The following is a 26119-nucleotide window of genomic DNA, read 5'->3' on the forward strand; positions in this document are numbered from 1 at the left end:
TTAAATTACATCAATAATTATTAATTTTTTTATGTAAATGCATTTGAATTATATCATACTTACAATTCCCGGAGGTGGAATCATTGAGCCCAGAGCTCTAAGAAAAAGTATATAACAGAATCCTTGTAGGTCCACGAAATACAGCTCGAGATCATAGACATCCTGTTCCCGAAGGAGAATGTTGCTCATTCTCATGATTTCGCGAAATTGGTTCCTTGTCACGTGCCTGCGGGTCTCCCTAAAAAAAAAATAATGAACAGATTATAGAGAAATCAATACGTTAACTACGTCAGTAAGACGGTTGTGGTAGTAGTAATGTAGTTCATGGAATAGATGTCAAAAGATATTTTAATAAATATATATATTTATACTTTATGGAATATTAAGTAAGGGAAAATAAACCAGACGTTCAAAATTTCGACGGAATTACACGTTTTGAAATAACAAAATTTCACTATACGGTCTGTGTGTCTGCGTGTATGTGGTCAACCAAGCACAAAAACGAAAAGTCAAAGGAAATTGAAAGTACATATTAAGGTGGGTATATGTCTGGGAGATAACATTAACTTTTTCAAAAAAATCAACAGACAGGAAGTGCCTGTTTATGGAATAGATTTTTCTAATATTATTCAAATAAAAAACTTTATTTATTGATAGATATTACAATCTGCCAAACCATTGAGGGCAATAGGTAATAATGAGGTATAAACACATACATACTAAAATAAAATAAAATAAGAATGAAAAATTAATGATAGAAAAAAGAGTACATAAAAAATAAATAAAATCTCTCTTTAAATATATACAAACAGAAGGATAAAGAAAATTAATATAATCAAACTATGTGCTTAAAAAAACAAAAAATAATAATAAAAATAAAATAATCACTAATCACATTTACACTCTTATATACATTACATACAAGTTATATTTACACAATTGACCTGAGGATCCCAGAGCCCACTCTATCCCCTACTTGTGAGGGGTAGAGCAGTGCTCATAAGATCTTATAAGCCAGTAGAGTCTGAGCAAGTGCGATAAAGCCACAAACATTATCCAAATATGCTCTAACGATTTTGATTTTACTCAGCACATCGTTGTACAATTACATGCTGTTTAATATCAGCTTAGGTCTTATCTTCAATAAAATAGTCTGACTTAAGTGCGGATTCTTCAAAAACAACTTTCTCTAAAGTACCCTTACTTTTGTATTTTGAAAAATAAATAAACAGTTCTCATTTTCAGCAATAATAGTCAGTAGAAAAAAACCAAAATATTTAAGAATTTTATGAATAACTAAATAAGAAAAAAGGAAAAATAGACAGAACAGAAGTTTTAGGTAATAGCGAAAGCTTCAACATCATTCAACGAGTACCAGATCACTTTTTATCTTCCGAAGTCGTGCATTGGAGAGTATCCTTATATAGATTTTTCAAATATTTTGATATAAAATTATTTTAATAAAAAAAATTTAGGTATATAACAAAATTATTTAAATTTTTAACGAAAATATTACAAAATGGTTAATAGTAAAACAAACGAAGGTTAATGATTAAGGAAATCAATACGAATCGAAATTGTATTTATATAGAGAAAAATCGCATGTGAATGAGAGTGGTCCAGAACTCAAACCACTACTAGTCGAATTCCGTGAAAAAAGAACAAACATATTTTAATTTAAAATAGAGTTATAAATATTCATAAATTACAATACATGCACGAAAAAGAATAGGAATTAGTAACAAATACTCTTTTAAATAATCTATCAAACACAATGTGATTTGATTATTTTATTAGCAACATTTATTGTTTATTCTATACGTAAATATTATCATATTTATTTTAAAATAATTATAAGAGATAAATATCCTTTATTTATACTGCTCCTAGGATTCCTCTGGCCTGTCTCCAGTATTTTGATGATAATATGTTAAGTAATTTTTTACCTGTAAACACGCTAACAAAGGGTGTTCCTCCAGAGTAGGGTTGGCCAATTATTCTGCATATAAGATCTACTTTTTATCTTAAAAGTATGTAGCGATCGACTTGCTGTCATGTGCGTAGTCTAAGGGGGAAGAAGGGGTGTGCAATGCATACTATGTTTATACACTGTGTTTCAGTATAAGTTGAATTCTAGTGAGGTATGGGTAGATAAGTGAAATATATATATTCAAAACTATTCTTTAATTTTTTAAATCATTTACTAAGTTTTGGAGATATAGGCTCATTAAGGAAATAAATTTCCAGACCCAACATTTGATAGCAGCATTCCATACATGCCATACCTAAAAAATTGGATTTCCGACATCTTCGGTTCGTTTCACTAACTTAAAATGAAATGAAATTTTTTTATCAACTGTAACGTATAAGTTGATTTACTATTTGTTCGTAAATATGAAAAAGTTATAAAAATGCAAATATTTCAATTTCAATTCATTTTTTTTTGGGGGGGGGCCTTGAAAATTTTACAAGAAAGAATAATATGACTTGCTTTTTGCTAATCTATCAATAGCTCGCTGAGTATACCTTGTACATACGGCTATCTACATGCGTAAAAAACGAAAATTAATTAAAGGGCCAAAAAATCAATTCTTAGATATACTAGAATGCAAAGACATATAACAATATAAGAATGAATTTTGAATTAAATATTTTCCTGGAAAATTCAAAAACTCATGAACTGCAGCAATCACCTCCGTTACATTGAGAGAAATAATAACAATACTGCATAATATGGGACAGCAATAAAAGCATATTCAAATTAATATAGACATATTCAAATTTACAAGTAGTATGTTAAAGTTATAATGTATTTATTACGATTTACAATACTGACTTCTTAATTAAAATATAATTATTATTATTCCTAATATATTTGTAATACTGACCCTTATTTCTCTCCTAGTGTAATGACCGCTGTTGTCAACAGATAGGTATGTAAAACAATGTAATTCAAAACAAAGGAAAGGTACTTACATTTCAAATAGAAGAAATATTGAAACTCAACTTGGTGTTTGAGAACAGTGGTTTCCAACCTGTGGCCCGCGAGAGGCTTTTCCGGAAATAAATAATTTTTTAAGCCTTAATATTAGAGAAACTTAATTTTCTACCTTTCCTGACACTTGAGGGTTTCAACTATCAAATGCGCAATGAAAGTGCCTCAAAATGCACTTTTATGAATTCTAATATTTTCCTGGACAATCCCTCTTTGCCTCAACTGCATATGATTCCATTTCTCTTAGTAATCTGCAGACTTTTACGGGTTAGGAACACTTTTCGATCACAATATTGTAAAAGTTGAATCACTAAACACCATTTTATATTTTTTTCGATTCATCTGTCGTCTTTTGTGGATGTTATGAAAACGATTCTATTTATAATGAAGCAAAGCAATTTGAGTAAATTCCACGGGTGCGACATCCACAAGCATCAACGAGTTCTCTTTTCATTTCCTCCAACCTCTGTTCTTTTTAACAAATAGTAAATATAATTACATAATAATGAATCTTCACATTTTTATTATATCTAGCGTGAGATCAATTAATTAAATTCATTCCTACTTTCTGTAATGCATATATGAAGTATATAGCAAGAAGTATCGCCACTTCTTTGCAATTTTTCAATCTGACATTTCTTCTGAAATACTTGAGTACTACTGATATACTCTATTTGCAGTCTTCCGAGTTCCAATGAACAAATTTTACGAAACGACATATGTTTGAACCTGTATTTATGCCTATGTTTATGTGTAGGTTAACAAAAAAAGTTGTGCGCAACTGATTTTATGTATTTAAAGAAGGTATATTCCTAGGTTGTTAAAGCAATTGAAATAAAAAATGTCACTTTATATCAATTTAATATTTTTTTTTGTAAGCGGCACCTGATTTTTCATTTTTAATATGATCATACTATTTTTATATTTTATGAAAATATCATCACATGATATGGTGTTCTGTGTTGTACGTTTCCTAGTACAAGTCATTTATTATACTACCATAAGATAAAATATTAAATAATTATATAAATACTGCATAGTTAAACATAATAATATAAATCTATACTTACGGGTCGAAGGCACGGAAAAATTGATATAGATCTGAGCCTTGTAGCTGCTGTTTAACAAACTCCATTACTCGCTCTGCTCTTCGGTGCTCAGCCAAGGTCATCACTTTACGTTTCGCGTATTTGCACTCTAGGTCGAGAACATCTTGTCTCGGGCCATATGGCCGATGGTCGCTGATGTCTCCAGCTGGATGTCTATGGAGATCTCTTATGCAGGTTCCTGGAAAAAAAAAATACGTATAGCCATTTTTTCTGTATAATTTCTGTATTTGTTTCCGTTGATCGTACATAAATACTTTACCTGATTCTATATCGGATATAAAAGCGCGCCACATAATAAGGCCAGGCTCATAGCCTTGTGAGTATAATTCAATGAGTTCTCGCATTTCGCGCGGTGTAACAAACACTCTGGTGTGGCCGCCTATGTTGATTCTGCATTCATCTAGGGCTCTTTGGAATTGTTCAATGGTTATCCGTCCTGTATTTAGGTGGTCATATTGCTGCAATATAGATAGAGTTTAGCAGTCATGAAAATGGTTATGTTGATTGAAGGGGTTAGTGGATGAAGGGCCTAAGTAACATCTTTAGTGTTGATGAAGGATGTAGGTGCCTATCAAGCTAGTTTCTGGTACTCAAACCTCAAAATCCAATTAATAACTGTGATACCTAGTTGTAGAAGTGGCTATGTACATTTAAAACATAATAAACTATGAAAAAAAAAAGAACCCTGTTTTCTTAAAATTTACTATTTTTGACACAATCCCTTCATCCATTTACCCCCTTAATTAAAATACTAAAAAAAACCAAAGGGCAAGCCAAAGGCCCCCGCTGAGTAGAATTAGAAAACCCATACATATAATTAAGATATAGAACGAAAAATAACCTACATAAGTGCCTGTCATTTTTTGCGTACCCATTTTTGTGTTTAGTTCGCAACAATTATTTAATCTCAAAATGACCAAGTGCTAATTTTTAATTCAACCAAAATGATGCAATTGAATGAATATTATTTAATCCATAACTTCTTTGGACTGACTATTATTTGTGTCCTTATGCGGTTCGTGGAGGAAGGTCAGGACTAAGCCGATTTGCTGATTAAGATCGGTTATTATAAAGAATAAAGACACTAATTAGACTGTAATTTAGTTTGTAGTGGTTGGAATTAAAAATCCATTAAGTGTATTATTATCATTCTGAACGGATTGCAATAATTTTTTTTTTAATATTTATTTATTGCTATTTACAACTGTACATTATAGTACATTTAGTAAATCTGATCTAAGTTAAATTGGAGTGTTACAGACGTGTAGAGAAACTACCCATTGGTAGCACTCTAATGACATTTTACATTGGCTGGTCTCGTGGCCATCTTCTTTTCAGGCGCCTCGGAGGATTGTCAGGAATGGAAGAGGATGCAAGGTTAGAAACCAGGGGGTTTGAGTGGAACATTTTTTTTTTTTTAAAATAATTATTTATTGCCATTTACAACTGTACAGTATAATACATTTAGTAAATCTGGTCTCGGTTAAATTGGAGTGTCACAGGCGTGTAGAGAAACTACTCCCCCCCCCCAAAAAAAAAAAAAAAAAAGCTTTACCATATTTTATAAGTACTGGCAGAGTATTATGAAATGTAAATCATTAGAATTTAAAAAAAAAATCGTAGAAGACAATTCATTTAATCATCGTAACTTATATTTTTATCAGCGATCCCTTTTTAAACCACATAACTATAAAGTTAAAGTCAGTGAAAAAAAGCGTGGATATGAAAAAAGGATGAATAGATCTGTTTTAGGATAAAATGTGATCTTTCTAGGACAGATATCTTGAAAAGTGACTGAACATTTTTTTTATATAAGAACATTATTGAACTGTGAATAGTTATTATTTTTTTAAAGAGAAGATAAGGCAAACTATGTTAAACGTTTTTCTTTTTAGAACACAAAGAGGATTTAGAAAATATACTTATAACAATACTTCACTTGAATATTTTCAGAGGATTCCAAAGAGGGGAAATTCCTTTTTTTTTATAAGTTGATTTCACGTAACACTTAACAATTTACGATATATATATATAACGTATGATATGTACTACATATGGTTATTAATTATTTAAACAGTCGATGGCAATTGAAGGTCCAAGTGAATGAGTAAATTATGTTCAAATTATACAAAAAATAATTTTAATGATATTTGTATTCCTCCTTTAGACTGGTAGACTCAATTTTCAATTTTTGTAAAACGCAACCAAATATCCATGTAAAAAAGCAAAATCAGTATTTAAAATATTTTCCCTTGCTACCCGTTGGTAGCACTCTAATGACATTTTTACATTAGTAGGTCTTGTAGCCATCTTCTTTTTAAATGCCTTGGAGGATTGTCAGCATTGGAAAAGGAAGCAAGGTTAGAAACTAGTGGGTTTGGGTGGTTAAAGAATTTATATTGGAAGGAGTAATATCTGGTTCGGGCCTTTTTTGATCCTTTGACATAAACCCCGTCTACAGACGTCCAGTCTTCAGGGGGTAGAATCAAATGACTTCGCTAACAATTTATAATAATAAATATAGAGACACATGTTCATAAAAATTTTGCAGTTCGGATTTTTCTAAATTAATCTTAAACCTTTCTTCACATTTACATGAATCTATCGGGGAAATCATGGTTATGAACAACATATTACAGCTCAAGACATTTATTTTGTTTATGAAACTTTGTCCAAGATTATTAGAAACAAGATAATTTTTATCGTTTCTTTCGCGACATTACAGCTCATACATATTCAGGTCCTCTCATAATTTCAACCAGCAGTTGTTTCCAGTTGAAATTGTGATGCCTCCGAGGCATTGTATATCAAGATTGGCTCGGCGTCAGCTTCCATTCTATCAGCCCGTCTAAGTCCTAGTCTGTCAGTCCATCTAAGTCCTAGTCTGTCAGCCCATCTAAGTCCTAGTCTGTCAGCCCATCTAAGTCCTAGTCTGCCAGCCCATCTAAGTCCTAGTCTGTCAGCCCATCTAAGTCCTAGTCTGTCAGCCCATCTAAGTCCTAGTCTGTCTGCCCGTCTTATATAGATCCCGTCCGTATAGATCCACTCCTCTAATGTCTCTAATTAATATGTTCCCCAGACATCCGGCGAATGTGTCAAGTCTCACATCTCGGCATAGTTCCAGTACATCATTGTTTGTTGCCATTCACCAATCCTGATTAATATTAAGAATTCAGTTAAGCCTTCTCTGAAAAAATAATGAAATCGAAGGAGGGTTGCTTCGTGTGTTCTTGATAGTCCCCAAACAACACGGTCTTCTTCGATTCTTCCTCCAAGAGGACAAGGCGGGCGGACATACGTCCCTTTTGTCGATCCACTTCCATGAGAATATCCACTCAGAATCCACTCACATTTAATATACATGAATATTGATTTAACATTAATGCCGTATAAATACTTCATTTTACTTTACGGCTCTTTGTTAACACGTTATATACAAGTGTGTGTCTTATTTTGCTGAGCGTCCATGCATTATTTTATGTACCATCTGTATCAGCCTTTACTACACAATATATATATGTTACATTCGGAATTAATTACTTAATTCCATTCGGATTTTTTAAAATCTTAATATACCTAGCACAAACTGATTTATGATTCAGCCTTGTTGAGTTATGTGGTAATAAAATTTAAAATAAGAGAGATCATTCACATTTTATAATTGTTCTCTTAATTCCGAAAACATTTCATACCGAATTAGTATTTTATATTTTAATGCCACAATGCTAAGCATCAACGATGGGGATGCCGCACATCCAACTCTCGTGGTATCCTATCCCGTATTTCCACCTCCAATACCTATTCCATTCTCTCTCCCAAAAATGCGACTTATTGGCCTAATCCCTCAAAAAGCGTCCTGATATCCTTGACATATTTATCACCTCCCAGATATCTCCCTCTCAAACCATTGTTGAATCCCTGGACGACCTATCATCAGATCACAGTCCAGTTCTGCTATTTTTACATTCAAGCTTTGTACCAAAGCCCTCTACCCCTTCATTGATGACAGGAAAAGTTGACTGGGACAAATTGAAATGTGACCTGGATACTAAACTGGGCTTAAACATTAGACTGAAGACAAAACAAGACATTGACGAAGCAATTGAAAAACTCACATCATTAATAAGAACAAGTATAACTGACAACACATCGGCTAATCGAATCAATAACAATAAACAAAATAGCCTGTCACAGCATATTCGTATCTTATTAAGGGAAACGCAGAGCAAGATCGAAGTGGTATATGACCAGATATCCAACTGACAAAACGTATTACACCAAATTGACTAACAAACTAAAAGTAGAAATCAGAAAATACGAGATTCAAAATTTAATTAACTTTACTGGAAATCTTACAACTACTGACAAATCATTACGGAGGATCACTAAAAAATTGCTGAATTTCATAGATTTTAGTCACACACTTCTCACCGAATCCCAAACCTGGACCATAACTGACGCAGAAAAATCACAAACATTCGGACAATACCTCTCTAAAACCATTATTCCTCATTCTGATATCCTTAACCCAATTCACCTTAAATTCAATTCTGTATTGAAGCAGAACTAAATATTCCGCTCTAAATGACCCCCCCCACCTAAAGCATTTCATCCTTCTGAAATAAATATTTAGTATCATTCAAAGATTACCTACCCGCAAAGCTCCTGGATACGACCTAATAACATCCCACATTCTAAAACTTCTTCCTCGGAAAGCCATCCTATTCCCCACCTACATATATAACGCCGTACTCCGTTCCACATATTTTCCTGACCCCTGGAGCGCGGGAGTCTTTTTCGATGTAGAACTTTTTGATCGAGTCTGGCACCCGGGACCGCTTTACGAACTCCGTAAATTCCTACCTCCTACATACTTTCTCATTATTCCTTCCTTTCTCATTGATATATTATTTCAAGTAAACCACAATGGTTCCTATTCATCCCACTATTCTCAGTCTGCTGGTGTTCCTGAAGATAGTATCCTTGGTCCCATTCTCTACACCGTCTGTACAGCTGACATTCCAACCAATCCTAACTCTATCCTCACCACGTATGCCGATGACACATGTGTGCTCGCAGTTAATATTGACCTATTAATTGTGTCCCAAACTCTCCAATCCCATATCAAAACCCTCGAAGAATGGTGTCGTAATTGGAGGATTAAGATAAATTCCAATATGGAGTTGAGCTTTGGGGCTCCACTAAACCTTCGAATTCCTCTCGTATTCAATCCTTACAATCCAAAATCCTTCGTAAAATCCTCAATGCACCTTACTTTGTTACAAATAAAATCATACATAAAGACCTTATTGATCGCTATGTAACCGATCTAGCCCGAACCAGATATAACCCCTTCCATTATAAACTCCCTAACCACTCAAACCCCCTAGTTTCTTACCTTGCATCCTCTTCCATTCCTGACAATCCTCCGAGGTGCCTGAAGAGAAAATGGCCTCGAGACCAGCTAATGTAAAATGTCATTAGAGTGCTACCAATGGGTAGTTGCTCTACACGTCTGTAACATTCCATTTTAACTAAGATCATATTCACTAAATATATTATGTAATATACGGTTGTAAATTTCAATAAAGATATTTTAAAAAAATATTTTAAAGCCAATCAAAAATTTTAATATACAGTTTCGAGAAAGTTTAGTTATCTTTGAATTATAAATATGAATAGTAACAAGATACCGTATTATGGGAAATCGAAAATACACACCAATTAACTATTAATCTAATGCTAAGTTCTGAAACTTACTTGAAACCGTGGTCTTGGTATAATGTGGTTTATATGAACTGTTCTTTGTAGTCTCGTTATCAGGTCTCTTAAACTTTCGCTCATTCGATACCAGTTGTCTTGTGAACCATGTGCGGTTTCTCTATTCTGGAAGAATTCGCGCATATCATAGTTTCTCATGTCAGGTAGCAATTTTTTTGGCAGTGTAAGGACAAATCTCTTTCCAACTCTGGCTGACATCTGAAAACAAGAAATATTAAACTTTGTATTTGATTTCGAGAGTTAATATTTCTCTTTAATTTTGGAATAATGTTTCCATAAAAAAACAACACTCTATTTAAGAAGTTAGATGTATACTGTAAGGATACTGAAATTTGAGTAATCGTATTTATTATTCTTTCGCGCTACACGATTCCAATCACCCAATAAAACTTCGGAATGGTAGAACCTTATATAAAAAAACACTTTTCAAGAAAATATTGTGAATTAGCAAATTTTGAAAATTATTTCGGAATCCCATTCTTCCCGGCCGTAACCGCCCCACTAAGACCCCCACGGAGCGAGGTCATATATCACTTTTAGAATATTTGCATTAAATGGGAAGAGTAGACTTTAAAATAGTTAAATGAAGCAATATTTGAAAAGTACCTGAAATTGATAAACGGCGTGAAGAAAGAAGTATAAATTTAATATAGACATGAAGGTCACGAACAGATTTTTTAAATAGAATTATCCTTGATCTCAACCAACAAGGCACCTCATTATTTGTGCAGGCAACATCATTATAAGAAAAAATCTCATCATAATGACGAAGGATACTGAGCCATCATGTAAATTCACAAAATGTTAATTTCATTTTATTATTATATTAATTCATTTTTTGTTCTTTTCGGCTTCAGATTTTATAATTTATAACGAAATCAATTATTTTCGAGCGGATGTAAATATGTTTTCAAAAATATTATTATTGTAATGTTACGTAGCCACAGTGGCATTCATTTCAGGATAAGATTTGAATGTCAAAGCTACTGATTTAAAAAACGATTATGAGTTAAAATTTTGAAAAAAATATATTTATTTCGACTATAAAAATGCGCTTTATTTTCTGTTTGAATTTAGACTATAGAACAGGGATAGTAAATGTTAATGAAAGTTGCGTATTGAAGAAAAGGAAGTCCACTCCTCTTGAATAAAACCAAAGGTTTTCTGTCATTTATTGCTCAATACTCGATTTAATTAATTTCAATTTAATGTTCTCGAAGCTGCGAACCTCAAGAAAAATAATATTAAAACCTTAATTAGAATAGTTGCTAAAATTATCAATCGAGCTCATTACATTCCCGTATTAGTTCCCGACATTTCAAAAATTAACACACTTTATTTTAAATAATGAGCAATTCTCATTGTGATGATAAGATAGTCGGGGACGCGGTGAGCAAAGATACACAAAAAATCAAAACTTATTCATTTGTGTCGACGTTTCGTCCTTCATCAGAGCTGAAAAACAAAACGAGATAACAACCATAATTTAGAGAAAAAGAAAATAGAAAATAATAACAAACTCGGAAATATACAAGATATATTAAAAAAATATATTAAAGGCAGACAGTGTACTGTCTGTGTTTAAAAATAATGAAAGTACATATTATATAATCATTATGTTTATTTCTTTATTGATATGAACACTGTCTGTTTTTAATTTTTTTTTTTAATCATTCTTTTTTTTAATCTTGTATAATTCTTACAACTACAATATTGTATAATATTTTCTATTAGTATGAGCTACTATCAACCTAATTTATTGTTATGTATATTCCGAGTTTGGTTGTTATTATTTTCTTTTTTCTTTGAATTAAGGTTTTTATCTCATTTTGTTTTTCAGCTCTGATGAAGGCATGATATTCAGTTCGAAACGTCGAGAAAAATAAATAGTTTTTTTTTATTTTTGAATCTTTACTGACCGCATCCCCGACCACCTCCTCATTTCATTTTTACGGCCTGTATATCAATTATCTTTATTTGTATTAATTAATCATATTAATCAAGCATCTTTATTTATATTAATTAATAAAATTATTATTAATTAATTAACTCCTCATGGTAAATTTAGTTTGGCAAATATGGAAACAACTACTCCTAAGAAGATTACTATTAAAAATCTTTTTTGGAAGGGCATTTAATTAGGTTCAATTTGTATGCTGATAGACATTTGTACCTTTAATAGTTCCTCGGAAGTAGAATTTAAAAAAACCAACATGTGTTTAAAAATAACGAGGAATCAACAATTTGTGTATGAAGTTCAGCAAATATCAGTTATTAATTTAGTCACCAATTCTAAACTCCAATAAATGTTTTTGTTTGTGGTGACAATAATATCCCCTCCCTCTTAACATAATCATATGAGACACACAGAATTAGAAACGTCATTAATTGCAACTGGACTAGCGTATAAGCTTAGAGTCTATATAAATAGCGAATGTCTTTAAGGCATATGTATGTTTTAAAGACATTGTCTCTGTAATTATTTATAAATATTTCCTTTGCATCAATAAAAAAAAATCAAGAGTAATTCATAACAATTTTTATTTCGCGTTGACTCTGATTGAATTTTCCTTGTTGAAACCAACTTGTAAATTATTTACCTTTTTTTAAATTATTTTACAGTACTAATAATTCAAGAAACAATAGGCATAAAAATATAGCTAATAAATAAAAAATGTTTTCTTTTAAGTCAGTAAAATTACCTGAATTGGGTCGAAGGTTCCACTCAAAACTACGCGGTCAATTGCTTCATCAAGATGGGCTAGGAACATAGACGTGTCTACTTGGAAAGCATTTCGCCCAAACCATTTGCAAATAAGATTGAAATGTTCGTCATCCAGGAGTATACCCATTTTTACTAATACTCTCTTCAGTTGCGGAATGGTGATGTGTTTACTGCCCATGTGCTGAAGAATTAAAGTTACTGTTAGTTGTCGAACAAGTTTAATATAAGTATATAAGTTTTATCAACCATATATTTAAATTTACTTAATATTTCTCAATTAAACATAAAAAAATATATAATAAACTTTTTTCTTTATATATATCTTTTTTTACCAACAGAAAACATTAGTTAAGCAAACTTGACTTAGGCTTCTAATAAAAAAATAATGATATTAAGAAGGTCTTAACTTTAAATTTAATAAATACTACGTTTAAAATAACAGTATGGGAACTGTTATTTTTCTTTAAAAAAGTAAATTGTCATGAATTAGATAAAATGGTTCCAATTTTTTTTTGTAGGCTTCATGTGGCAGATAGATAATAATAAATCCAAGATTTTTGCCTCAACAGATCTCCAGATCATTTTCAATTTTTTACAAATTACAAATTTTATAGGATTTCACAAAGTTTGAAAGGTCAAAAGTTACTTCAATGACTAGTACCTTTATCCTATGATATAGAAGACATCTTGTAGGAGAAATGTATGCTTCAGGCCAGGAAAAATATAAATTTAATAATTGCGCTTCTTGTATAATAAATTACATGGATTAGATAACTACTATAACTAATGTTATGTACTATAACTATAACAGTATGCCATACAAACAAAACATGATTTTTAATATATCAACCATTCTCCATACTGTCCGAACTTTCCATAAATAAATATGCATAAGCAACAAATGTTTTATATATTCGACTTAGTTAATAGTTGAATAAATAACTGGAACTTTTAAAACAGGTATAAACGTCGAAATGTCATTCTTTCACCTTGTCCGTAAAAGATGTAGTGTGTACAGAATGGAAATAGATATAAAGTAATGAAAGGAATGAGAAATAAAACGTATATATAGGTAATTGAATATGTAAGTAAAATAACACAACTAATGAAATATAAATATAATGCAAAGAAACAACGAAATATGAACATTTTAATTTAATAATGGTAATTTAAAAATTAAAGTTATGGAAAAAAAAACAGTGTGAAAGAAAAAGTACATAGAGGAGATGAATATCATGTCATCTCTTCTAACGTACTTTTTAACACAGAATCTAACTCTCCACGCCGCGATCCTCACTTTGATCTTGGACTTTTCCCAGCAGGTGTGTCCTATGTTTTATTCTTTTCTTTTTTTTTACCCCCTTCTTCTCTATTCTTTTCTTATTTTTCCTTATCTACGTTATTAGTTTTGTGCAGTATATATTATTATTGTCATATTTTCTAATTACCTATTTGTCTTACTTAAATTTCTATTACATTTCTTTCCTATAATATTTTACTTACATATTTTGATTAGTTACATATATTTTCTTTCTCTTTGTCTTTTCCCAATAACTTTAATTTATATTTGTAAATTATTATTATTAAATTAAAATATTCATATTTCTTTTTTATTTGTTTTTTTATATGACCCTCTTCTTGGTGATTTCTGACATACGGAGGGGGGGATCTACAGGCAACCAACCTATTCTAACAATGGTGGGGGTTATGTTTATCATCTCGTGGGACCGCCACTTAATGAAAAAAGTCAACACACCAGCCGCAGATCTCAGATTGATAGACCTGTGCCTAACCACCTGAGCTATGGACTGCCCTATTTCGTTGTTTCTTTGCATTATATAGCTTTATATTTTTATTTCATCAATTATGTTATTTTACGTACATATTTAATTACCTATATATAAGTTTTATTTCCCATTTCTTACTTTACTTTGTTTTTATCTATTTTCATTCTGTACAATTATTTATTTTAATCATTCTATGTATGTATTCTTTTATTCATTTGCAGTTATCTTGTTTTTTGTTCTTAGTCCTGATGAAGGCTAGAAATTGTGGCTATAAAAATCTAGTTTATTAGTGCCAACGTTTTGGCACTATTAAATAAGTTTTTAAAACTTATTTGTGTTATTCTCTGACCGCATCCCAAACCATCTTCTCCCCAAAATTCTGTTTCATTTGTACTTTTTTATTTCATTAACTATTTTAAAATAGGTATAAAGCTGAAAGGATAGAAAGTATAAACATGGTGAATTAACATCAACTATGAACTTACTGCTTCGGTCTCTCTTATAAATGCGTCTAAATGTTGTCTTCTATATAGTAAGACGCTAGCAATGTAGTCCATGACTGAGTTTAAAGCGGCACGTTCCACTGTGTCGGCCGATGTGATATGGCGACGTGGAGCTAAAGATGTGTCAGTTTCCACGTGTGGTAGAGGGTGACTTGGTTCTGAAAAGAAGAAAAAAAAAATTGAGCTTGTTCAGTTCATTAGTATATATATATCTTAAAAATAATAATTCTGTTTTCAACCGGGTAGCGGTCAATAATGGTATAACAATAATAATGGTATATCAATAAAGTAGGAGAAGAAACTACTATTTAATCAAAACATTATTTCTACCATTTTGTACCTTTTTGACCGCCACCCGGACTATCTTCCTACAATCAACTTCATACGGTCACGTATCTTCTTCTAACAGATTTAATTTAATGCTTAACTAGATTTCTTATGTTATACACATATAGGTGGGGTATGTATAGAAATAATTATTTATTTTATTATTTTTTCCTTATTTAATTTATAGTGCGATAAAATCTTGGAAGTTAACATAGCAGCCAAACTCAACAAAAAATTAAAACAATTAAAAAAGAATAAAAAATTTACCAGTATTTAAAAACTGGGTGGAATCTTAAACTACAAACAGTAAACCGACGCGTTACTGAAAAATTATAATAAAGTTTAGAATATTGACAGAATAATGATAATATTCTGTAATTATTCCTTTGCATTGGTAATTACGTCTGAATTCAATGTATGCATCATTAACAACTCTTAACCTAAACACTCTTGATTTAAGGTAAATAAATAGTTTAAAACAATCTTATAGTAAATTGAACTAGGAATTTTCTCTGCTCACCCCGTTGGTTAATGAAGTCCATAAACGCCCTGTAATCAACGGAACCAGTGGCTGGATCCATGTAGAAGTGAGTGATTTCTTCTACATCTTGCATCGATAATGAAGCTCGGTATCCTATGGTACCCATTAGGGCACTCCTAAATACAATAGCTGAAAAAAAATTAAGAAAAAAACAATGAAAACAAAATAAATTCCAAGTAATGATAAAAAAAATATTATTATAAAAATATTTTACTATTTATTCTTCCTCTTCCACGTGGGTCCAATGGAGCAAAGATGTCTTCTAATACGACTTCTCGTGATGCTGTGAGTCTTCTCAGCTTTTGAAACGTCCTCCATATACCACTCGTTCTGATATCCTGGTACCCCTATAATTTAAAGAATGTTTAGAATTTTGGAATAGAAATATATATTGTAGAGATATTTAATAGTTGTAAAAATATTGACAACATTTGATTGTACAAAAATAAACTAAAGATGAATATTAGATTTGGTTTCAATATTACGGGAATAATTATAATAAAATAAATGTAAATTTGTTGTGGTATGTTCTTACTTAATTGGTCATTGTATGGTATTTTTTTTAAGGCAATCCACCGCGAAGGTGATGTTTGCCTGGTTATCTACAGGTGAACCTATTCTATCTATGATGAGGGGTCAAGTTTTTCATTTTGTGGGACCGCTACTTAATGAAAAAAGTCAACGACTCCAGGCCTGATTCGAACCGCCGCTTCCAGCAGATCTCAGAGCGATAGATCTAGGCCCAACTGTTTGAGCTACGGACCGTAAGGTATTTTTCCTAAATAGTTAGAAATAGAAAAATCTAGTTTTCTTAAATTATTTATAATTACTAAAAATTAACGTTTAGGAGTACTGTTGTAAAGTACCTCGTGTCACTTAAGTTTCCTGACAGTTGTTGTTATTAATATAATGATCAATAATTATGAAATAGATGTAGAACAATCAGGCTTCGTTTAATTATATTAAAATAATTTGAAAACATTTCAAAGCATCACCTTACTCAACACATGACAGCCAACAATAAGTTTGAACTTATGCAAGAGTTCTTCGATTTTAAATTTATGACAGATATATACATGACAAGCCACATAAGCTCTATCGAAAATTAGCCATTTAGATAAAAATCATTGGGCAATGATATACCAGATGATATGATCATTTCAAAAGTAATAACATTTCCAGAGCAGTATAAATATTTCATAAATGCTTGAGAAAGCACAGTCTCCCATATGGAACCTTTCTAATTTAACTACAAGATTGATGGCTGAGTAAAGACGCTCTTCAATTACTACTGAGGAATCAGACATTCTAGTAGCGTTTAAAACCTGTGTAAAAATAAATTGGATAACTCCTCCGGACAAGAGGAAATGTTTTTGTTGCTATAATAAAGACATGTGAGTAAAGACTACCCAACCAAAAAAAAAAAAAAAAAAACCTGTTGTGTGTGTAAAAAAACAAACCACCGAGAGAAGGACTGTTTCTTGCGTAAAAACAAAGTGAAAACGACAGCATCTTTCCTTACTGAAGGATGGAGTAAAAAATCAACTGAATGGGTTTTAGATTCAGATTCCACAAGACATATGACCTACAACATAAGTGGATTGTCGAAGTCACAGCCTATTCATGCACAGGTAAATTTGGCTAAAAACTGTGCATCCATGACAGCCAAAATAGTTGGTTGTGTAAAAAGTGACAAGTGTCAACTAAAAGATGTGATGTACATACCAGATCTCACAGAAATTTGTTGTCTGTGGAGAAAATAAAATAGAACGGTGGATACGTTACTTTTTCTAAAAACAAGAGTAAAAATTGTTAAGAATAATATCTAAATACTTGAAAAAAGATCTTCTGAGAGATTGTATGTAGTGGATTTGAAGATCAATTCAAATGTGATAGCTTATGCTACTTATGTGTCAGAAAACAAAAAAGGAATGAAAGAAGAAAATAAAACACCTGTGTTTATTAAAGACAATATAGTTGGTGTTGATGAAGAATTAACAATTTCATCGTCTGATGAAAATGTAACTAAAAACGAAAGAGAACTGGAAGAACAAGCTGATGCGAGAGACCATAATAATTTTGAGATTTGAAACAGAAGAAAATCTACAGATAAAGAGGTATCCTAGCAGATTTGTAGGATCATTAAGATGCAAAAATGATTTTCGAGAAAGGAAAAGACAGATATTGTGAAAGGAAAGGCTAAGAAAGATAAAGAGATCAAGAAGAAGCACAAAGAGAAAGCTGGTGACATTGGAGAAAGGTTGTAAAAATTCAAACCTTAAATAGTGACCCGGAAATTTGTGTCAAAGTTGAGGAAGTATTAGAAGAAACAAGTAAGAAAAATACTGGTACTAAGAAGAAGAAGAAGAAACCCTGAAAAAAGAGGGGATGCAATGATCCAACGAATACTGTCAAACCTAGTGAATATTATAATTCTGACTGAGAAAAGTAAAGATGTAGTCATAAGCCGAAAAGTTCAAATCATCTACAAAAGGACAGAAGAGATGTTTGATATGTTGATAGTTGCACATACTTGAATCTATTGAATAGGACTCAGTGAAGTGATGTGAAACATAAATCACAAAAAGTTACCTGACCTTTTAATAGATAAAAAAGAAATTTGGTAATGGCGTGCGGGTACTCTCAGTACACTCTTTTCAAAATCTTATTACTCTCAAGTTGCATGAAAAATAGAACGGTGAAGAAAGGAAACAGTATAAAAAGTAGTTACCTGACCCTTTGATAAGTAGTGGGGCTAAAACATAGAAATGGTGTCCGCGCACCGTCAATTCCTATAAAAACCTTAAGCCCCTCAAACAGTAGAAAAATGATATGGTGTCCTAGCAAACTTAGCCCATGGAAAAATCTCAAATTTCTCAAGTTATAAGAAAAGCAAAATTACGGATGAAGTTATAATATAAAAAATGGTTACCTGACCATTTTAATGGACAACAAAATAAATTTGGTAATGGAGCCCAGGTACACTAACTACACTCTTTTCAAAACCTTAAGTCTCTAGAGCAGCAGACAAACCAAAATGACGGTAGGAGGTTATAATATAAAAAGCTCTTTGATAAGTGGTGGAGGTAAACAAAAAATACATTATGGCATCTGGGCACACTCAGCGCCCATGAATAACCACAAGTATTTGAAAACTAAATTGTTGAGAAAGGTCACAGTATAAAAAGTAGTTAACTGACCCTTTGATAAGTGGGGGTAAACCAAAGGAAACAAAGTGGTGGCCGCGCACCCTCAATCCCTATAAAAACTCTAAGCCCCTCAAACAGTAGAAAACCGATATGGTAGCCGAGCAAACTATGCCCAGGGTAAAATCTCATGTTGTAAGAAAAGAAAAATTGCGGATGAAGGTTATAATATAAAAAATAGTTACCTTGAAACACTAGAATAACAAAATGGCGACCGGGAACACTCATCTATTTTCAAAATCTTAATTCTCTCAAGTTGCATGAAAAACAAAATGGTAGAGAAATATTATAGTATAGAATTGTAATTAACAAACCCTTTAAGAAGTGCTGGGGGTAAACAAAAGAAAATAAGTTGGTGGCCGCGCACCCTCAATCCCTATAAAAACCTTGAGCCCCGCAAACAGTAGAAAAACGATATGGTGGCCGGTCAAACATAGCCCATGGCAAAATCTGAAGTCTCTCAAGTACGGAGGAAGGTTATAATATAACAAATGGTTACCTGACTTTTAAATGGATAACAAAAGAAATCCGTTAATGGCGTCCGAGTACACTCAGTATACTTTTTTCTAAAGCTTAAGCCCCTCAAACAGTAGAAACATATGGTGGAAAGAAAATTCAAAAACAATAAAACAGACTTCAAAGTCGCTAAGATTAAACATAAGGAAGATTAACAAGTCTTTATTAAAAGACTCTAGAAACAAAAATAGAAGTGAACGAAAAAAAAAATGCTAAACAGCAGAAAAACCAAAAGCTCCTCTACTAATTCTCTCTATAATATAAGAAATTGTTACCTAGCCCTTTAATAGATGGTGGTGGTAAACAAAAAAACTACAACATGGCGTCCGGGCATACTCAGCCCCATGAAAACCCCATGTACTTGAAACACGAGAAAAACAAATTGGCAACCGGGAACATTCAGCTCTTTTCATAGTCTTAATTCTCTCAAGCTGCATGAATAACATAATGTTGGAGAAAGGTTATAGTATAAAAAGTATTTATCTGACCCTTTGATAAGTAGTGGGGCTAAACCGAAGAGAACAAAGTGGTGGACGCGCACCTCAATGACTATAAAACCTTAAGTCCCTAATATAAGGCGGCAAAGAAAAAACAAAAACAATACAACAAACTTCAAAGTTGAAAAGATTAAAAGATAAGGGAGATTAACAAGTCTTTATCAAAAGAATCTCGAATCAAAAATAGCGTCAAACGAAATGAAAAGCATTCTAAACAGCTGAAAAACGAAATGGCAGTTGGATGCACATAGTTCTTACCTAAACGTTAAATCTCTCAAGCAGAAGAAAAACCAAAATCACGGTGGGAGGTTATAATATAAAACTGGTTATCTAGCCCTTTTATAGATGGTGGGGATTAACAATAATATGGCGTCCAGGCACACATAGCCCAATGAAAACCCACAAGTACTTGAAACACTAGACAAACAAAATCGGGACCGAGAACATTTAGTTCTTTTCAATATCTCTCTTGATTCTCTCAATTTGCATGAAAAACAAAATGGTAGAGAAAGGTTTTTATTTATTCATTTATTTATTGATATTCACAACTGTATAAAAAAAAATACAACAAGTAAATTTGATCATAATGATATGATACAGGATGTAGAGAAACTACCCAGTAGTAGAACTCTAAAAACAGTTTACAATATAAGGTCACGAGGCCATCTTCTTTTCAGGCGCCTCGGAGGATTGCCAGGAATGGAAGAGGAAGCAAGATTAGAAATTAGTGGGTTTGGGTGGTTAGGGAGTTTATTATGGAAGGAATAATATCGGGTTTGGGCTAGATCGGTTACATAAGGAACATTTAGGTCTTTATGGATGGTTTTATTAGTAACAAAATAAGGAGCATTGAGGATTTTACGAAGGATTTTGGATTGTAAAGATTGGATACGAGAGGAATTCGAAGGTTTAGTGGAGCCCCAAAGCTCAACTCCATTTGTCCAGATGGGCCTTATTATTGTCATGTAGATCAGTCTTTTGTAATGAGTTGGAAGTTTAGACCATTTGTCTAGTAAGTGCTGTAATAGTCGGAATCTGCGTGCAGTTTTCTGTCTTTTCAGTCTTGTGTGAGGATTCCAGGTTAGTCGTTTGTCAAGATGTAGTCCAAGATAACGAATCTGTTCTACAGGGGTAAGAGCCACATTATTAAAGTATACTGTAGGGCAGTCGGGATGCTTACGACGAAGAGTAAATGTGATTTGTTGGGATTTATTTTTATCCTCCAATTTCGACACCATTCTTCGAGGATTGTGATATGGGACTGGAGAGAAAAAAGGTAAGAGTATAAAAAGTAGTTAGCTGACCCTTTGATAAACAGTGAGGCTAAGCAAAAGAAAACAAAGTGGTGGCCGCGCACCCCAATCCCTATCAATACCTTAAGCCTCTCAAACAGTAGAAAAAATAAATAAAGCAGGCAATAGGAAATTAATGAAATTAACACGATATTCGTACATTTTTAACATATGGCAATTCTATTAGCTGATAATAATGACGTCACTTATCTTAATCCTGCATGTAATTTATGTAATTTAGTGGTTGTAGGTTTCTTCACTCTGACCGAGAGAATTAACTGATAAAAATGATAAACGAGACCAATATTTTTTAGGTATTGCCTGTATAAAATTCGATCCTTAGGAAATTAAATGCTGATGAAACTAAAATATAAAGTATTATAGTTCAAAGTCGACAGTATAACAAGATAAGAGAGATTAAAAAGTCCTACTAATGATATATGCCTAGTTATGGATCTATTTATCTCTCAGTTTGTTTATGCTGTAGGGATTATACAATTTCAAAGTCCCTTTTTACTTCATCGAAGGGATTAGAAGATAATGGTCTACATATAAGTGTTTATATTTTAGGTTTAACCAGTTCACAGTATTTGCATTGTTTACACCATAAGCATAAAGGGGATTAAAATTGAAACTCATAAAATGACGGGCGGGTACACCCAGCCTCTGCCAAACCCGTAACTCTCTCAAACAGCAGAATAAAACAAAATGGTGGTCGGGCACACTCATCCTTTGTTATTGTATAAAAGGTGGGTACCTCATCATATCAATAGTGGTGGCGATAAACAAAGTACAAAATGGTATGATCGTTAGGCCACTATTGATTAATAATAGGACGTGGTCTAATAGTCACGTGTCCAACCACGTGTGTGATTAAGGTTATATCGAGCTAAATTTAAGTTATATTTATTGTTTATCCTTATTTATCTGATCAGATCTTGCATAAAGGTTACTGGAGAAAAGGAAGAAATATGAATTTTTTCTATGGTTTATTGTAAATAAACATTTAAGAGGTATATTGTAAATAAATTCGAGAAAGATGATATAAATGAATGATGTGTTCTTAAAAGGAAAGGAAATACATTTGTAAAATTTAAAAAACGTAGTATTACTAGGGTAATATGGAATCAAAAACTTGTACCAATAGCACCTTAAAACAGGTAACAAAAACTAACTAAGATAAATTTGTTCTACAAAGGATTACATAAATTCTGTTGTAAGAGCATTGGATTTTGTTAACTTTCCATTTTGTATCTAACAAATAAGAAATCATATTGTTGGAATATGCAAATGTAGTATATAAATGAATAGACTATTAATGAGAGCATAAATTATTGCATATAGGTAGTTGTAGTTAAAGAGCTGAATAATTGGTTTTAGAAGACTGTTGCCCTGTAGATTGAGTTAGGAACATATTAAAGGTGCTAGGTTTCTTTTCTTTAAAGAAAAATCAATGAACTACGTTCATTTCTTTTTCTTTATTCCTGAAACATAGAGAATGATATGTATGAGAGGCACCAGTTGGAAGTTTTAGCGTTAAGTAATTTCTTTTGTCGGCATACCGAAAAACCGCTGGGCCTAGTCAGAGACCCGATTGGCAAAACATTAAAAGTAATGTATAGATACGTATAAACACCAAGGGGCCCGCAAGCACTCCTGGGAACGGCTGACCGTGTAGGCAGAGATAAACAAATAAAGGGAGGGCAATTTTCTGTTGATGTGGCAGGTCTTCCTTGCCCACCATTTTGGATCCAGTCTATAACAGCCCTGCTATCAGAGTGTATATAACTTATGAGTTGTCAGAACTATAACGAAAAAAAAAAGCAAGGTTCAGGGCAGAGTAACAGTACGCAATTAGACTGAAAATAACACTACTATATTTCTGAAGTTATTGCTCCATAAAATCCTTTTAGATGTTTATTTACAATGGCAGGGAGTATTAAGGCGGACACAGTGCCTTATCCTATTATAACTCCCCCCTTCCATTTTATGAAATAATTTTCTTAAACTAAAATAAAAGAAAAATATACTAAGATAGAATTACAAAATACTCAATAAAACGCTATGGTATAATCTTAACAAAACGGTACATGAATAAACTTAACTTCTATGTTACATTTTCTTCATTCACACTGTGAATCTTGTACAAAAATAAAGTATAATAAAACAAAAAAAAAGTATAAAAATATAGAACGATACTTCCACAAAATAACAGAATAGAAAATAAAAAAAATATCATCTCTAAACGCTACTATTACATGAAGAAAAGAAAACCTTTTACACAATTTCTTCGGAAATCAATATAACGCGATACTAACAAAACGCATGGACTGGGCCTATAAATAAATCACCTAAGATGGTGGCCTATCTCCTCTCCTTCCCTCCAGCAATCTTAATCCGTCCGCTTCATCTCGGCAATTAGTAAGCTGGCTCCTATCTTGACAGTTCTAGTCCGTCCGCTTCATATCGGCAACTAGAACTGTTACTCTACCTCAGACTCTCTAACCTCGACCTTCTCTACCTGCGTCAGTGTCCAGGGCTTAACCTCTGGCACGGCCGACCCTACCTTACAATTGAATACGCCTTGTCGAGGGCCTTCTGTAAAGAGATATCAGGCTAGAGAAACCGCCCAAGACCAGACAACCCCGACAGGTTTATTGTTTTTCATGCAAACGGGTATAGGCTGTACAAAGTTTGGTGAACGATAGAAAGAGGGTCGCGAGTTTTTATATTATAGCCTCCCACTGTGATTTTGGTTTTTCTTCTGCTTGAGAGATTTAACGTTTAGGTAAGAACTATGTGCATCCAACTGCCATTTCGTTTTTCAGCTGTTAAGAATGCTTTTCATTTCGTTTGACGCTATTTTTGATTCGAGATTCTTTTGATAAAGACTTGTTAATCTCCCTTATCTTTTAATCTTTTCAACTTTGAACTTTGTTGTATTGTTTTTGTTTTTTCTTTGCCGCCTTATATTAGGGACTTAAGGTTTTATAGTCATTGAAGTGCGCGTCCACCACTTTGTTCTCTTCTGTTTAGCCCCACTACTTATCAAAGGGTCAGATAAATACTTTTTATACTATAACCTTTCTCCAACATTATGTTTTTCATGCAGCTTGAGAGAATTAAGACTATGAAAAGAGCTGTGATTTTGGTTTTTCTTCTGCTTGAGAGATTTAACGTTTAGGTAGGATCTAAGTGTTTCAACTTAGTTTTTCTCATGTTTAGGATTGTTACGGCGGGTAGGGGTTCGAAAGGAACCTTTACTAGCCCAACCGTGAAAAGGAAAGAATAGTCGAATTTTGTTATTTTTGTATTTTTAAATAAGTAAACATAATAAGAATAGGAATACAAAATATACAAACTAGAATAAAAAAGAAAGATTAAAACTATTACAAAACTAAATTAATTGAACTGCCATTTTAATGAAATGTTTTCTCCGCCGAATCGATCGATCAAATCGATATGGTGATTTTCAACTATTTCAGGGGCTTTATAGGGATTGAGGGAGCGCGGCCACTACTTTATTGCCTTTGGTTTACCCCCAACAGTTATCGAAGGGTCAGGTAACTATTTTTTATACTATAACCTTTCTCCACCATTTAGTTTTTCATTCAACTTCAGAAAATTAAGATTTAGAAAAGAGCTGAGTATGAGCTGAGCTCCCGGTCTCCACTTTGTTATTCTAGTTTTTCAAGTACTTGTGGATTTTCATAGGGCTGAGTGTGCTCGGACGGCCATGTTGTCCTTTTTTTGTATACCTCCACCATCTATTAAAGGGCTAGGTAACCACTTTTTCATTATAACCTCCCATATTCTTTTTGGTTTGTCAGCGACTGGAGAGACTTAAGGTTTATGTAGGAGCTAAATGTATCCAACCGTCATTTCGTTTTTCTGCTGTTTGGGATCCTTTTCTCTTCGTTCGCCATTACTATTGTTTCGAGACTCGTTCAATAAAGACTACATAACTCCCTTATCTTTTAATTCTTTCGACTTAGAACATGGTTGTGAGTTTCATCCGTAATTATGCTTTTCTTACAACTCTAGATTTAACTCTGGGCTATGTTTGCCGGGCCAACATATCGTTTTTCTACTGTTTGAGGGGCATAGGGTATTTCTAGGGATTGAGAGTGCACGGCCACCACTTTGTTTCCTTTTTGTTCCGGACGCCATGCTGTAGTTTTTTGGTTTACTCCCACCACCAAATAATGATATAGGTAACAACTTTTTATATTATAACCTCCCACCGTCATTTTGGTTTGTCAGGTGCTTGTGAGAAGTAGGGTTTAGGTAGGATCTAAGTGTTTCAACTTGGTTTTTCTGATGTTAAGGATTGTTACGGCGGGTAGGGGTTCGAAAGGAACCTTTACTAGCCCAACCGTGAAAAGGAAAGAATTTTGTAATTTTTGTATTTTTAAATAAGTAAACATTATAAGAAAAAAATGTCGATATTCCTATTTTAAAATCTTTATTTAATATTTAGTCTTTTTAAACAATATATCGATATTTCGATAAAATAATATCGTAATATTGTTCTTATATACCATATATATATTACAACAACGTAAAATATCCAGAAAAAAATGTGTTATTATCAATATAAAGTATCGATACTTCTATTTTAAAATCTCTATATGTTACTTTATACATATTTAACAAAATATGGATTTTTCGATAAAATAATACGGGAAAATATTTGTTTATATTCCATATCGATATTACAACAATGTGAAATATCAAAAAAAAAAATGTAATTATCTAAATAAAATGTCGATATTCCTATTTTAAAATCTCTATTTAATATTTAGTCATTTTAAACAATATATCGAAATTTCGATAAAAT

At 32.5% G+C, this 26119-nt stretch overlaps 1 protein-coding gene across 1 annotated transcript in view; it reads right to left on the minus strand.

The window, feature by feature from the left end:
• Positions 1-26119, minus strand: part of LOC106682057 (uncharacterized) — a gene marked incomplete at its 3' end in the record, with an annotated part of 32293 nt that overhangs the window by 497 nt on the left and 5677 nt on the right. The window contains 8 exon segments of the mRNA XM_014422695.2: positions 64-238; positions 4066-4282; positions 4364-4562; positions 9865-10083; positions 12588-12791; positions 14883-15058; positions 15748-15897; positions 15983-16115. Coding sequence (XP_014278181.1) covers positions 64-238; positions 4066-4282; positions 4364-4562; positions 9865-10083; positions 12588-12791; positions 14883-15058; positions 15748-15897; positions 15983-16115 — 1473 coding nt within the window.

This window comes from Halyomorpha halys, unplaced genomic scaffold (assembly GCF_000696795.3).
Source record: "Halyomorpha halys isolate HHAL.00 unplaced genomic scaffold, Hhal_1.1 Scaffold386.1, whole genome shotgun sequence".
Lineage (NCBI taxonomy): Eukaryota > Metazoa > Arthropoda > Insecta > Hemiptera > Pentatomidae > Halyomorpha > Halyomorpha halys.